This window comes from Plectropomus leopardus, chromosome 10 (genome assembly GCF_026936395.1).
Source record: "Plectropomus leopardus strain MGB_pleo_1.0 chromosome 10, ASM2693639v1, whole genome shotgun sequence".
Lineage (NCBI taxonomy): Eukaryota > Metazoa > Chordata > Actinopteri > Perciformes > Serranidae > Plectropomus > Plectropomus leopardus.
Window position 1 is genome coordinate 37,581,415 of NC_142185.1, and position 15,499 is coordinate 37,596,913.

Consider the following 15,499-nt stretch of genomic DNA (forward strand, 5'->3'; position numbering starts at 1 on the left):
AGTCTGACGGTGATCAGGTGAGTTCAGGTGGAAACATTTCATAGATTCACTGTGTTATTATTTATATCAAATTATAATAAATGTGCAGTCCGGAGTTAACAAACTAATAATAAAGTGTGGTGATTCATGAACACTGTTTATGTCTTCTGACAGAAAAACTCATGATGTCCTGATGTTGTACTGAACCTGCAGACTGCTGATGTTTCAAGGTGTTTCCAGATGTTTCCAGGTGTTTCAGAGTTTCCTCTGCCGCTGCTCAGCAGCCTCCTTACGTGCCTGAACACATCGTGCAAGTTGAGTCCGTAGATGACCGCTTTAGGACGGTCGGGACCCCCGCCGTCAGCACGGAGGCGGTGATGGAGGTCCCGGAGTCGGTGTCGGTCCCGTACCCGGCGGCCTGCAGGCGTCGCGACAGCGGCAGGAGACACCAGCGCCGTGTAGCGCAGCGGGCCGCAGATGAACAGGTAGCGGTCCAGCGCTACGGCGGACAGCAGCAGGAAGCTCGAGCCGCCCAGCGCACTCACCCGCACCGCCTGACCCGGGCACGCGGACCCGGACACCTTCGCGAGGCCGCCGCGCGGCAACAGGTCGGACAGCAGTTTGGGGAGCACCGCGGTGCAAAGTTCATAAGAACCGCCGCCACGAAGGCGAACATCTGCCGACGAAGTGTTCGTTGCGAACATATGATGTAAACAAGCAGAGAGTCGGCGAACAGCACGAACACGAAGAAGAGCGAGCGTCAGTGACGTCACCGAGGTCACGTTAAAGTCCGCTGACGTCATGAGGAGACAGACAACAGGAGAAACTTCAGCTGGACCAAAAAACAAAAAGACCCTCCAGAGGGACAGTTTATACAATAAGTTCAAATAATAAAGGAGTCATTCACATTTTAAAACATTCATATAAATTATAAAATTCATCCTCAGAAAACTTATTTTACCACATAAAACACAGAAGAAAGTTTGTAGAACATCAATTCATAAGATCATCAACATATAAGATTAATGCAAAAATCATGAACCTCTAAAAACAAACGTGAATATGAGAGCGTGGACGTGCAGGAGCCGAAAACATGAAGCTGAGAGAAACACACAGACGTGACTATGAAACACTGAGACCAGGAACAGGATCAGCTGTTGTCAGGGGTCTGATCTTCGTCCTCTGTGGAGCTCATTAAACAACATGTTAACTCATGTCAACAGTGACAGAGGACACAAACACACACGTCTGCACTGCAGTGACGTCCTCTCAGTGTCTAATGAGAGTTTAAATGCGTGTCGTGTTAAAGTTCACATTGGCGTTGAAGGAGGAGACTCAGTCTGAGGAGAGAAGCTGCTCTGTGGTCTGGTGTTTCAGCAGCAGATACTTCCGTATGTTTTCCCAGAATGCAGCAGGGTGAACAGACTGCGTCTGCAGTGTTTGCTGTCTTTCAGTGTCCTTTGTGCTCTGCAGACACCTCACTTCACCGAGGTCACTGATGCTCTGTAGATTCAATTCAATTCAATTCAAAAAACTTTATTTGTCCCCAGGGGGCAATTCAAGGCACACAGAGCAGGATGACAAACAATAAGGTCAAGATGAAAGTAAGAAGGAGAGAAAAAATAGAAATCAAAATAAAGATAATTTAAATATTTGTGTATATACAGTATATAGGTGAATAAAGTATAATAATAATAATAATAATAAGGTGCATGTAAAGGAGGTAATTGTGCTTAAAAACAATTTCACAGCTTGAAAGTCCGTGTGGCGTGTGTGTGTGCATGTGGTGTGTATGTCTGTCTGTGCGTGTGTGTGTATTGTAAGATGTGTGTGTGTGTGTGTGTGTTTGTATGTGTGTGTGTATGTTTGTGTGTATGTTGTGTGTATGTATGTTGTGTGGCATGTGTGACTGTTATAGACAAAAATACAATAAGAATAAAATATGTCTGTATGTACAATTTTACAGTAATAAAGGAACATAGAGTTCACTGATGAGGTGCGACTGAGAGGAGGTAGACATGAACATTTTTTTTTTTTTCTTCCCTTTCCCTTTTTCTTTCCACGGCTTTGAAAGTCTGTGTGGTTTGTGTGTGGAGGAGGGAGAGGGGGGTTAGGAGGAGTTGAGGAGGAAAACGGCCTTGGAGACAAAGGTTGCTCTCCTCCCCTGTGTCCTGCAGCCTGGGCAGCGGAGACGTCGTCCCGAGGGCAGCCACTCAAATGCAGCATGGAGAGCATGAGAGGGATCCTGCAGGATTCGGTTTGCTAGCCTGACTGTTTGCTGTTCACAGAATGAGGAAAGAGTTCTTATTGGTAGTCCAGTGATCTTGGAGCAGACTCTGACGGTGCTCTCCAGACGGTTTCTGTTCTGGAGGCTGATTGAATAAAACCAGCAGGTTATGGAGAATGTGGCGATGCTCTCAATGAAAGAGTAGTAAAAAGTTTGCAGGATGTTTCTGCTGACTCCAAAGGAATTGAGTTTCCTAAGGAGATACTGCCGCTGTTGACATTTCTTGAGAATCTCCTCTGTGTTGGAGGAGAACTTCAGCAAGCTGTCAAAGATGGTGCCCAGGTATTTGTACTCCTCAACTAGTTCGACTGGCTTCCCATGAATTGAGGTGGAGGATGCTGTGGCCAGCTGTCTCTGCCTGTTGGAAAAGGTCACCACCATCTCCTTACGGTGCGTACCCACCAAACGCGATTAAAAATGATCGCGCCTCAAGATTACATACAAAGTCAATGCAAAGACGATTTGACGCCTCATTTTGCCGGGCGACGCGATGGACGCGAAATTCGCGTCGCGTTGGACGCGAAATTCGCGTCGCGTCCAACGCCTCGCGTCCAACGCCTCGCGTCCAACGCTCGAGTTGAAATAATTCAACTTTTGCGGCGGCGTCGCGTAAAGACGCGCCGCGACAGCCTATCAGCGTTGAGATCGTCATCGACGTGCTGACGTATGGACGTCCTGGTGTTCCCTCGCAAAATCTAATCAAACCGCCAGAAACAATGGAGGAGCAGCTTATCATCGCCGTCACCGCTCACCCAGAGCTGTACGACAGTTCCTGTCCCTTGTACAGCACCCAGAACCGACGTCGGCGCCTAGCCCGCAGACGACGCTGGGAACTTCTCCAGAGCAGGTACAGTGCAGCGATCGTGGTTATCTCAGGCATGGTCAACGAGAGAATGAAATGGCGGAAGAAATGTTGTTGTTTGGGCGGGCTCGACGTGCGGCGCAATTTCGTCGTGCGTCGAGTCCCATTTTGGGGTTTTTGTACGAGCGTCAAAACTGGAGCGTCCGGCGCGACGCGATTTCATTTGAGGCGCGATGAAATAATTTTCATCGCGTTTGGTGGGTACGCACCGTTAGTCTTACCCACGTTCAGCTCAAGGCAGGAGTTATCACCATTCCACAAACTCCTGCAGAGCCGATCCGTGGTGCTGAGAGGGGCCTGACAGCAGGGACAGGAGGACTGTGTCATCAGCATACTTCACCAGGTGACACTGAGGCTGTGTGGATCTGCAGTCATCGGTGTAGAGGATGAAGAGCAGAGGTGAGAGCACGCAGCCCTGTCGAGGTGTGTCGGGGGTTGGAGAGGGTGTTGTTGACTCGGACTCTCTGTGACCTGTTGGTTAGAAAGTCCAGTATCCACAGGGGGAGCTGGTTGTCCAGGTGGAAGCGGGAGGTGAGTCTGTTGGCCAAAATGTGAGGCTGCAGCGTGTTAAATGCAGAGGAAAAGTCTGCAAACAGGAGTCTGGCTGATGTGTTGGGCTGCTCCAGATGTTTGTGGATGGTGTCGATGATGCTTTTGCGTCATCAACACCTCTGCCTGTGCGGTAGGCAAATTGTAGTGGGTCCATCAGAGTGTCTGTTGCTGTGATGATGTGTTGTTTAATGACTCTCTCCATAGCCTTCATCACCAGAGAGGTTAGGGCCACAGGTCTGAGGTCATTCAGGGTTGATATGGTATTTTTCTTTGGGATGGGGATGACTGTGGAGTGTTTCCACAGCTGGGGGACAGTGCTGTTGTCCATGGAGCTCTGGAACAGAGTTTGGAACAAACCACCCAGCTGCTCAGCACAGAGCCTCAGGACACGGCCGCTGATGTTGTCTGGGCCGGGGGAAGCGTTCTCGGCTGCATTGATGGTGAGTGTGGAGTCACCAGGTTTCAGTGCAGATCTTGCCTCTGCCAGTTGGATGGAGTTGACCGTCTCAAACCTGGTGTAGAAAGAGTTGAGGTCATCAGGAAGAGATGTAGAACTGCTGCCTGCAACCTGGATGGTTCTGTGGTTGGTGGCAGTGACGTTTACAGCAGCCATGGTTTTTAGACCCTGCCAAGCTGAGCGGAGGTTCCCCTGGGTAAATTTTTCCTCTACCTTATTCTTGTATTTCAGCTTGGCAGTTTTAATGGCACGCTTGACTTCCCTGTTGACTTCTTTCTTTTCAGCCTCTGAGCCAGTAAAGAAAACTCTTTTTTTCTTGTTGAGGATTTCTTTGGTGATCCAAGGTTTATTGTTAGGGAACATAGTGACTGTCTTGGAGGGGATTATATTGTCCACACAGAAATTGATATAGGATGTGACAGTGTCCACTTGCTCAGCTATGTCCCTGGAGGGGGCTAGGAGGCTGCTCCAGTCTGTGGAGCCAAAACAGCCTTGCAGCGCTTGGATGCTGTTGCTGGTCCACTGTTTGATGCTTTTAATGACCTTCATCGCCCTCCTAACGACAGGTGTGTAAGCTGGAGCAAGCAGGATGGTGTGGTGGTCAGCAGAGCCAAGAGGGGGGAGGGCAAAGGACCTAAATGCATCTGGGACAGATCCATAGCATTTATCCAATATCCTCCCCCGGCGGGTGGTGCAGGTGATGTACTGCTGAAATCCTTTGAGTGATGTTTCAGGAGAGCAGTGGTTGAAATCACCCAGGATGAATTTGGGGGAATCTGGTGAGATGTGTTCCAGTCTGTCAAGTGAACTTCTGATGTTTTCAATGGCAGTAGCTGCGTTTGCTCTGGGGTGGATGTAAACCAGGATAAGAAAGAGCTGTGGGAATTCCCTGGGGAGATAAAAAGGGCGCAGAGAGACAGCCAGGAGCTCAATGTTAGTGGTGCACAGTTTCTCCCTCACGACGACCGTGGAGCACCAGCGTGTGTTTACATAGAGACACACGCCGCCGCCATGTTGTTTACCGGTGCGTTCACTGTCCCGGTCGAGTCTGAGAGGGGGGCGAAGCCATCGATGTGCAGCGTGCTATCATCGTCGTTCTTATTCAGCCACGTTTCAGTGAAGGCAAGAATAGAGGCAGTTCTATACTCATGCATGTGGTTGACGTTAGCTTGTAGCTCGTCCGTTTTATTGCGGAGAGAGCGCACATTAGCCAGGATGATGGCAGGAAGCGGCCGTTGTTTACATGTATCCCGTTTAAGTCTTTTCTTGATCCCACACTTTTTCTTCCCCCGTCTGGTTACCTTGTTCTTATTGTGAGCATGGTTTTCTGTGCAGGATGCGCTCTTGCGGAGGATTTCTTCAGGAAAAGTGTCCGTGGGGGGGTTGTGATGTGGTGAAAGTCGGAGCTGCATCAGAAAGTCCCGTGTGTAGATAATACGTCCGTCGGGAATATTGTTTCTATTAGCGGAAACAAACTCACAGATAATCCACACTTGTGTGAAAGTCCAGAAGAGTCCATATAATATCCATGCTGGAAAAGTTTAATCCAAAAAAAGCTTGCAGGCCAAGTCCGCCAGGTAACAACGGTAACTACTGTGTAGTAACCACAGGCTGTGTAACAATGGCGGCCTGCTCGCAGTGAGTCAAGGGAGAAAACAAACCAAACGGCTCTTTCTTGTCAGCTACGAAGCGTTTATAATCCCAGAAATTGGGGGGAAAATGCACAGTACTATGAACCGTCAAGTACATACATATTAAAAACTTAAAGGAAAGTGGAAAAGACGAAAACACCAACCCTCAAGATCACTGCGCTCTGAAAATGCAGGGTTACTTGTGGTTCCCAAAATTTCCAAAAGTAGGTTAGGAACCAGAGCCTTCAGCTACCACGCTCCTCTCTATGGAACCATCTTCCATTTTCGGTCAGGGAGGCAGACACCGTTTCAACTTTTAAGGGTAGACTTAAGACCTTCCTCTTTGATAAAGCTTATAATCAGGGCTGGCTCAGGCTGCCTGGACCAGCCCATAGTTAGGCTGACATAGGTTTAACCTGCCGGGGGACTTCCCCTGATACGCTGAGCTCCTTTCCTTCTCTCAATGCCGCCATCAGAAATCATGCATGTCTGTTAACTGCATTGCCATGTGCAAGCTTAGCTTAGCTCTGTGATAGCCATGTGGTACTCTCACTGCCTGGGGCTCGCGATTACAGAGCCTGGGTCTGTTGAACTGCACTACGCTAATCCTGTTGCCTCTCGGGAGCGTTCCTGCTCCCTTGTTTCCTAGTTTCCCTGGATCCTGGCCGTAACCTTGACTGTGCCTGACCGTGGTGATAGCTGTGCTGATGCTGTGATCCTGCCTTTGGTTGTGCTCGTGCTGTGGCTGTACTGATTCTGTGCCCCCCGCTCGCCCTGATCGTGGTCTGGTCCTGGCTGCGCCGATGCTGTGATCCTGCCTTTGGACACCTCCCTTTCACATATGCATGAGACTGTTATCATCTCCCTCAACATCATCATAGAGTGCAATTACTAATTTCACACCTACCATTATTGTAATATGACATGCATCTGTTTCTATTATTCTGTGCCTCTCTCTTTCTCTTTCCTTCTTTGCCATGATTGTATTTCATTTGCTATTTACGACATCTATTGCTCGTCTGTCCGTCCTGGAGGAGGGATCCCTCACTATCCTCTGCCGCTCTTCCTGAGGTTTCTTCCTCTTTTTTTTCCCCGTTACAGGGGTTCTTTTTGGGGAGTTTTTCCTCGGGTGATGTGAGGGTCTAAGGGCAGAGGGATGTCGTACACTGTAAAGCCCTCTGAGGCAAACCATGTTTTGTGATAATGGGCTATATAAATAAAACTGACTTGACTTGACTTGACTCCTCAGCTCCACTGATGTAGACAGGAGTGTGTGTCATCATTCAGCTCCTGGTTTTACTGATGTTGAGCAGTCGGTTACTCTCTGTGCACCACTCTGACAAACTGTTGATTTCCCTCCTTTATGAACTCTCATAGTTGTTTGTAATACGGCCGATGATGGTGGTGCCGTCTACATACTCCACTTCATCAGGATGGGGGTATGAGCCACAGGGTGGTAGTCATTAAGACTGGACACAGCAGCCTTTTTGGGTACAGGGACAATGATGGCTGTCTTGAGGCAGGAGGGAACAGTCTCTGTGAGAGTGAGATGTTAAAAATGTCAGTTACAACATTAACAAACTGATCAGCACAAGTTTTTAGTATGCATCCAGGAATGTTGTCGGGGCCGGCAGACTTGTTTATATTCACTCTCAGCAGGAGTTTCCTCACATGTGCTGTGGTCACTGAGAGTGGCCGGTCCTCTGGAGGCGGAGTAGACTTCACAGCTGAGTCCCTGTTGAGGAGGTCAAAGCGAGCGTAAAATGTGTTCAGCTCGTCCGGCAGCGTGGCCTCACATATGACGGGGCGCTCCTGCTTCTGTAGCCCGTGACATTTTGAATCGCCTGCCACATATCTGTAGTGCTGTTGCTGTTGAGGTCTCTCTCCAGTCTCTGCTGGTGTCTCCTCTGAGCCTCCTTGATGCCAGCTCTCAGTCATGTTGTTTATAACAAGCTGCAGGTCGACTCGGAGGACTAATGAGCCGCCGAGAGCCGATTGACGAGCCGCTCTCAGGTGACCTCATTAACTCACCTGATACACTGACCGCCTGCTGCCCAGCAACACACAAACACACGCACGCACGCACGCACGCACACACACACACACACACACACACACACACACACACACACACACTCACGCACTCACACACACGCACACACACACGCACTCACACACACACACACACACACTCACACACTGAAATGGCTCTGCTGTTTATTTTAGTCTGTGATGTTTTTTAACCCTTTAACACCTGAGGCGTCATCAGTTTTCCTGCTGCCGCATTTACAATAATTGTGGAGAATTGAGTATTTAAAGCCCAAATGTGACATTTTATAACCCTAAACATGAACATTGTCCAAAACACTGTTGAGACATTAAACTGTGATAAAGTGAAGAAATGTGAAGCTCCAACACACCACATACATATGTAACTTTCTTTTTCTTTAAAAACCTCTGATGATTTTTTTTCAGTAATTTTTTGGCATTTTTTTCTTTCGAAAGTTTTGAAATGTAAAGAAGTCATGCCTTCTTAAACCACGGCCTGCGGAAGGCATTTTTTTTTTGGTGATAACCAAAAATTACACCATCCATCACAACCTGTAACTGTAAAAACAGGAATCATCTTTGGATTTTCAGATTTCCAAAGGTCTTTGAACACATCAGGTGGGACAAATGGAAAAGAAATTTGTCCCTAAACGTCCCTTCGTCCCCGCAGGTCTATCAGAGAGCACAGCAGGCGTTCTGGTTTTGTGATAAATTTATTTGGTTTCTGTGAGTAACTACAGTCGTAGTGTTCTCATACATGACATTTGCAGTTCATCAAACTGATATATATTTATAAAAATTATAATCTACATACATCTAATACAAAAACAAACCAGTCTAGGAGTGCGTCCACGGCTCGGTTTAGTTGTAAGATCGGTGAGAAATTAAGTGAAGGAGATCTCCATGAAGACGGATAATATTAGAATTATGAATCTGTGCATTAAATAAGTCTAAAAATAAAACATTCTGAAAAACAAACAACCACCAAACACACGTCAGGCCCGGGTACGATGGATCACACGCAAACACACGCCGGTGAGCTCCGAAAGAAGCTTCTTTGGGTTCTGCTCGAAAAAAAACCAAAAACTTTAAATATAAATGTTATAAAGCACAAACAGCTGGAATGTGACCAAAAAAAAAAGTTAAAGACTTCGACATCAGCGTGAACATAAACGACTCGCCAAAGACGCCTTAAAATCACAACCACACACACGCACAGAGGGGTCAAAGGTCGCCTCAGGCTGCTGGTCAATAAAGTTCCCGCAACATTTCTGATCGCCTCCTGAAAGCTCAGCGGGAAAAATATTTAAACATTTTTATGATCAAACACGACGTCTTGTGACTCTGAGAGTTTTTTCTTCTTTAAAATAAAAAACAGAAATTGTTTGATTTGTGTATCAAATTCAGCTAAAAGGAAATAAAAATATGTGAACTCAGAATTATGACTTCCTGTGATCATAAAATGAAAGAAATACATACGTTCAAAACACGTGCTTTGATTTTTATAAATCTCAGGTGAGTCAAAACTCAGGCGTGTCAGAGCTCAGGTGCGTCAGAGCTCAGGCGAGTCAGAGCTCAGGCGAGTCAGAGCTCAGGTCTGTCAGAGCTCAGGCGAGTCAGAGCTCAGGCGAGTCAGAGCTCAGGTGAGTCAGAGCTCAGGTGTGTCAGAGCTCAGGTGAGTCAGAGCTCAGGTGTGTCAGAGCTCAGGTGAGTCAGAGCTCAGGTGTGTCAGAGCTCAGGTGAGTCAGAGCTCAGGTGAGTCAGAGCTCAGGTGTGTCAGAGCTCAGGTGAGTCAGAGCTCAGGTGAGTCAGAGCTCAGGTGTGTCAGAGCTCAGGTGTGTCAGAGCTCAGGTCTGTCAGAGCTCAGGTGAGTCAGAGCTCAGGTGAGTCAGAGCTCAGGTGTGTCAGAGCTCAGGCGTGTCAGAGCTCAGGCGTGTCAGAGCTCAGGCGTGTCAGAGCTCAGGCGTGGAGTGTCCATAGCTTTAAAACTCTGTGAGCTTTTTCAATACTGAGGGAATTTTGGGGGTGTTTTAACAAAATTAGGGAGATCGTCCTCACATGCTCACAAACATCTTTTTAAGGCAGCCAAAAAGTCTAAATGACTTTTTTGTGTAATGTTTTGTGGTCTTGGTCTTGGTCTCGGTTGCTTTAAGGCGAGTGGCGAAAAGATGGCGGTGATGTCATCTGATGACGAAGTCAGAAATACGAAGACGAGGAGAAAAAAGTGCTCAAACAGAAGAAACAAACAGACACATCCAGCTTTTCTCAGCCGCAGACAGAGTAGCTCCATTATACACTACACTGGGTTATTGTTATATAATTTATCACCATCATCATCACCATCATCATCACCATCATCATCATCATCTGAAGCTGAAGATCCACAGCGCTGCGTCACTTTAAGGCTCTGGCTTCACTGTAACTGTGAATGTTGCTGCGTTCCATTGCACTCGGAAAAAAACGACCCCTGGAAAAGTATGATGGAACGGCCGTTCAAGTCGGAATTCCAAGTCGGAAATTTGGGCACGATCCATGTAGGCCGAGTCGGTGGAACGGGCGTCACAGGAACATGGCGGCACTCGGTGAATGGAGAGCAGTTACTTATTCGTCCATTTTAACTCATATGTTGTGTTTGTGTTGTGAAACGTACGGAAGCCCTAAAAGGACATCTTTCTATAAACAAACATACAGAAACATCAGCTGATCACTCACCAAGAGGAGGATGCCCCCGTCTCCGACACTAATGAGGTAAGTTGAGTCCATTTTTACGTGTTTTGTGCTTTTGCAGCTCTGAGGATATTATTTATGATCACCAGCCTGATGTTGTTTTCTTCACCAGAAAATGATGTCGTTATCTCCACAAAACGAGAAAAATAAGTCGTGAGCTCGAAAAAAACAACCAGAAATATTTCGTCATCATGAGAAAACAGAAAATAAAATGTGTAGAAGGGTGTCCTTTTAGGGCTTCCGTAGAACATGCTAAAAAAGTTTGGCGTTTCCACTCAGCTGACATGTGTTTGAATGAATGCTTGTGTCAGCCTCCTCCTCCTCCTCCTCCTCCTCCTCCTCCTGTCAGCCTCCTACATCAGTGAATCTGCATAAGATCTACAAATCCAAAATAAAACTTTTCTGTGGGAGGCGGGGCTTCTGCTGCTGTGGTCGCTCCGGCGTCCATGTTTTCGCGAGCTGATGCACCTGAACGCATTTAGATCAGAAGTCAGAAAAACCGACACAAAATTATAGACATCCGACTTACAATGGAACGCAGCACATGAAGCTCCTCATCACTCCTCCTTCGTACCTTCCTCCTCCTCCTCCTCCTCACCTGGACTCCCACAGGGAGCAGGTCTGTCTTCACGGTTAAACAGACTGCTGAAGCCCTGCGCCCCAAAAACAACAACTCCAGCTCCCAGGAGCCTCTGCTCAAACAGCACGTGTTTTAATCCACAGTCGGATAAAATATTTACATTTTTGGATAAAACTATTATTATTTTGTTTCATTCAACAACTACAGCTCCCATAATCCTGCTGCTGTCCAACACATCCTGGGAGCTGCGGTTTTTAAATGTTAACAGATTTCTTTAGCAGATTCAAAAAAATAATAATAATTTGCATCAGTGTTTACGAGCTGGCTGTTTAACTCTCCGTCACCAATTATTGAAACGTTTTTTAGACTTGAAATCAGCTGATCACAGCATGGCTTTACTACGGGGCGCATGGCATCGACTGAATAAAATAACAAAAAAACCAACAACTCGACAAATCAATGAAACGTGTCTCATTTGTCTGCTGTATAAAATCATTCGGCAGTGTGTCAATGAGAAAAACTGCATTAATGTGTCAAGTAAACCATCATTTATTGACGATCCCTGAGTCGTCCTGCAGCGGTTACACGCGCGTTGAGACGTTTGCATGCGAATATTTACGCCATCCTCATTTTTAAGAAAGATTCATATTTCTGGATGTCTCAGCGCGGGATGGAAGTAAACACAGATTAACTGTGTCTCATCCTGTGTTTATCGATGATTGTGAGATCCTGAACTCAAAATGACGAAATCTTTTCTCATAATTACGATAAGGTGTCTTTGTTTTTTTAGGTCAGAAGATGCAATGCGCCTCCGAACTCCACATGAGGTTAAAATGATGACGAGATGTCAGTCTGATCCGAGACAGAAACCAACGTGTCCTGTTTCAATTACTCGTCTTTTACGGCAAGCAAACTGAGACAGGAAACCGACCAATGAGCAGAGGCTCACCTGAGAGGGGCGGGGCTTCTGTTCTCAGGTGTCAGGTGGGTGGAGTTTAGTTTGACCATCACTATAGAAGATTACAGGTGTGTTTGAAACCGTTCACTCACGCTTCTCTGTGTGTATTTAATAGTGAACTATATCCGGAATAACAACCAGATTTCCAACGCTACGCTGGAAATACACGACCGCATTGCATTGTGGTACACGAGAGTAAACTGTAGGGTACATTGTAAGTGCACTCAGATTTGCTGTGCATTGTGGGTATTTCATAGTGCACTATATAATGGATGAAACTAACCGCTGAGAGTTCAAACACACTCTATAGTGCAGCATTTCTGTGACGGAAATGTCTTCAAACACAGCTGATGTTTGTGCTGTTAGGTGTGACATCATCACGGACCCCGCCCACCTGCTCCTCCAATCACAGGCTGTTAATTCTGGGTTAGTACTTCCTGCTCAGGTCTGACAGGTTGCAGGAGCACCTCCTTCTCCTCCCCCTTCTCCTCCTGTGGGAGTCCACACCGACACTGCTTTATTCCTCCTCTTCCTCCTCCTCCTCCTCCTCCTCCTCCTCCTCTCCGCCCATCACCTCCACCAGCAGCTCGGCGGTGCAGGTCGCCTCCCCCAGACTGTTGACCGCCTTCACCGTGTACTTGGCGTCATCATCACCTGAAACCTATAGATTTAAATCAGCAAATATCAGAACTGCCAGGGGACAGTCTCAGCGGCCCCATACATGTCTCTAGGATTCAGGACATTGGGGTCTTAGCTAGGACCTCTGCCGGGGGTGTGGGGGCTCTATTTTGATACTGTTTTATGCACTTTGGCACCTAATGGATACTGAAAGTACATAAACAATTCACAGTGTCAATCACCTTATTTTAATTGAGAATTAAAAAATGGCTGGGGGGCCACCTGGCACCCTATCGGAGGCCAGATTTGGATAAATTGAGTATCACTGCTTCAGTGTAATAAAGAGACAGTATGCACAATTTACTAACTTAAAAAAGGAGAATTTAGTGTTAAATTTCTCTTTAAAGCTGCTCATAAGTATGGTGCGTTTTTTTGTGTAATCCAGCGATGTCCTGATAAAAGCTGATGCAGGTGAGTGACACGTTGGATGGCAGCATCATGACTGACAGGTGGAGAACACTGGAACAGGGACCGCCCTCCAAATGGTTCCCTTCATCCTTTTCCAACAGGAAATCTGTGTCTGCTGAAAGCGTTACCTCCTCTCAGGCATCATGTATGTGTGGGGTACCACAGGGCTCCAGTTTAGGACCACTTTGATTTGAATTTACTGCCTTTGAGCCACTTTATCAACATGATATTTCATTGAGATGACACTCTGAAGCTGCTGAATTACCCCTGATGACGCCTTCAGCTACAGTTTGACTTTAACCCTAAGGACGGATTCTCTGAGTCTGAGGAGATAGTTAAGGGCAGGAGGTCACGGTAACACAGAACACACTGAACAATAAATGACCTCTGACCTCTGAAATAACCAGACTGCAGTTTCCCTCTTCATCATAGTCGATCTGGAAGTGTCTGGTCTCTTTGATCGGCTGGTCGTCTTTGTACCACACCACCTCTGGGTCAGGGTAACCTACAGGAACACGCAGTAGTCTTTATTAGACAAACATTGTGATTACGTCTATTTGCAGTGTGTATTTATTTCTATTTGCTGTGTATTTGTGTGTATCTGTTGTATACATGGTGTGGTACCTTCGATCTTGCAGTCGAAGCGAGCGGCGCTGCCTTCAACCACCTCCACGTCTTTGATGACAGAGCTGAAAGTTGGCTTACACTCTGTCTTCTGCTCGTACTCCAAACACTCCAGGAACTGGTTATCCTCTGAACACACACACACACACACACACACACACACACACACACACACACACACACAATGTAATAAAATGTCATGTTGTAATAAAAACACAATCACTGAATAATGTTTTCCGTCAGTCTGTACCTTCCGTTGGTGAGCCCTTCTTGGCGCTGACTCCGGCCATCATGGCCATGGACGACAGTCTGCCGATGGCTCGAACAGCGTGACCTGTTTTCTGCCACAGAAGAAGAAACGGTCCCTTCCTGTACCATCAGCTGTACCATCTATTTTTACTCTCATAACATTTTAAGATCTTTTAAACTTTTCCTTTCCTTTGTCAATATGCTGCGTCGTGTTGTCAATATTCTGACTTGTTGCGAAAACACTCATGATGTGAATGTGCTGCATCATATTCTAAATATGCTGTGTCATGCTGTAAGTATGCTGAGTCATGTCTCTGTCCTCGTGTTTACCTGCCATTTCCTCCTCAGGATGTATTTCTTCATCCTCTCCTTGGAGAGCTTCTTGGCCTTCATGGTGTTGGTGTCCTGCTTCAGCCAGGTGTGTTCAAAACACTGAGCACAGGTGAGCCGAGCCCTGACACACACACACACACACACACACACACACACACACACACACACACACACACACACACACACACACACACTCAGGCTTTACGTGTAAACATGTTATTATCCAATCAGAGCAGCAGACAGGTTTGTGTTCGTACTTCATGTCTTTCTTCAGCAGGTTGGTGATGAAGTCTTTGGCGGTGTCGGAGATTTCGTCAAAGGCCTCGTCCTCAAAGTCCCAGGAGGCTGAGGTGACGTTGGACAGCGTCTCATTATCATTGTCCCCCATGAAGGGAGACAGACCGCTCAGCCTGAGAGGAGGACAAACACAAAAAACACTAAACCAGACTAACCAGACTGAACAAATCTATGGATAAATATAAGTACTAGCTCCAGCTAAAGCTAAATTAGCTACTGATGACAAGTGCAGCTTGTTATGCTAAGTTAAATAAAGATAAACTAAATTACTAAAGTAAAGGATTAAACAAAAATAAAACCAATTCTTTCTGATTCGCTTAGCTAAGATATAAGAATCCTAACTAAAATGAAGTGATGCTATCCTGAGATTAGGGGTTAGGCTAAGCTACATAATGTTAAAACAAAGGGCTAAAGAGCTAAAGACGCGCTAAAGACGCGCTAAAGACGCGCTAAAGACGAGCTAAAGATGAGATGAAGACGAGCTAAAAACAAGCTTAAGGCGGGCTAAAGATGAGATGAAGGCGAGTTTAAGGCGGGCTGCAGATGAGTTGACTGAGCAGCTGCGCGGCGTTGGTCGGACTCACAGGATGTAACAGATGACTCCTATACTCCACATGTCGGTGGGATAACTGATGGCTTCGTAGTTGATCACCTCTGGAGCCACGAACTCTGGAGTCCCAAACAAAACCTTCAGAGTTCCTGCGTTTTCTGTTCAAGGACAAAAAGAAAGAAGAGTCAGTAATAATCAGTAATAATCAATGATTACTGGGCTGGCTACTTCAGGACATCTCAGGCTCAGCTACATGCTAATGCTATCATTTTAGCACA

At 46.5% G+C, this 15,499-nt stretch overlaps 1 protein-coding gene across 2 annotated transcripts in view; it reads right to left on the reverse strand.

Moving 5' to 3' along the window:
- Nucleotides 1–9,723: 9,723 nt before the first annotated feature.
- Nucleotides 9,724–15,499, reverse strand: part of mylka (myosin, light chain kinase a) — a 69,262-nt gene continuing 63,486 nt past the window's right edge. For both annotated transcript variants that reach the window (XM_088083829.1, XM_088083828.1), the window contains exons 30-36: nt 15,256–15,379; nt 14,632–14,784; nt 14,372–14,495; nt 14,043–14,133; nt 13,793–13,921; nt 13,561–13,673; nt 9,724–12,743 (exon numbers count right to left, since the gene is read on the reverse strand). In XM_088083829.1, coding sequence (XP_087939955.1) covers nt 12,600–12,743; nt 13,561–13,673; nt 13,793–13,921; nt 14,043–14,133; nt 14,372–14,495; nt 14,632–14,784; nt 15,256–15,379 — 878 coding nt within the window. In that variant the 3' untranslated portion in view covers nt 9,724–12,599. The remainder of the gene's footprint in view (nt 12,744–13,560; nt 13,674–13,792; nt 13,922–14,042; nt 14,134–14,371; nt 14,496–14,631; nt 14,785–15,255; nt 15,380–15,499) is intronic.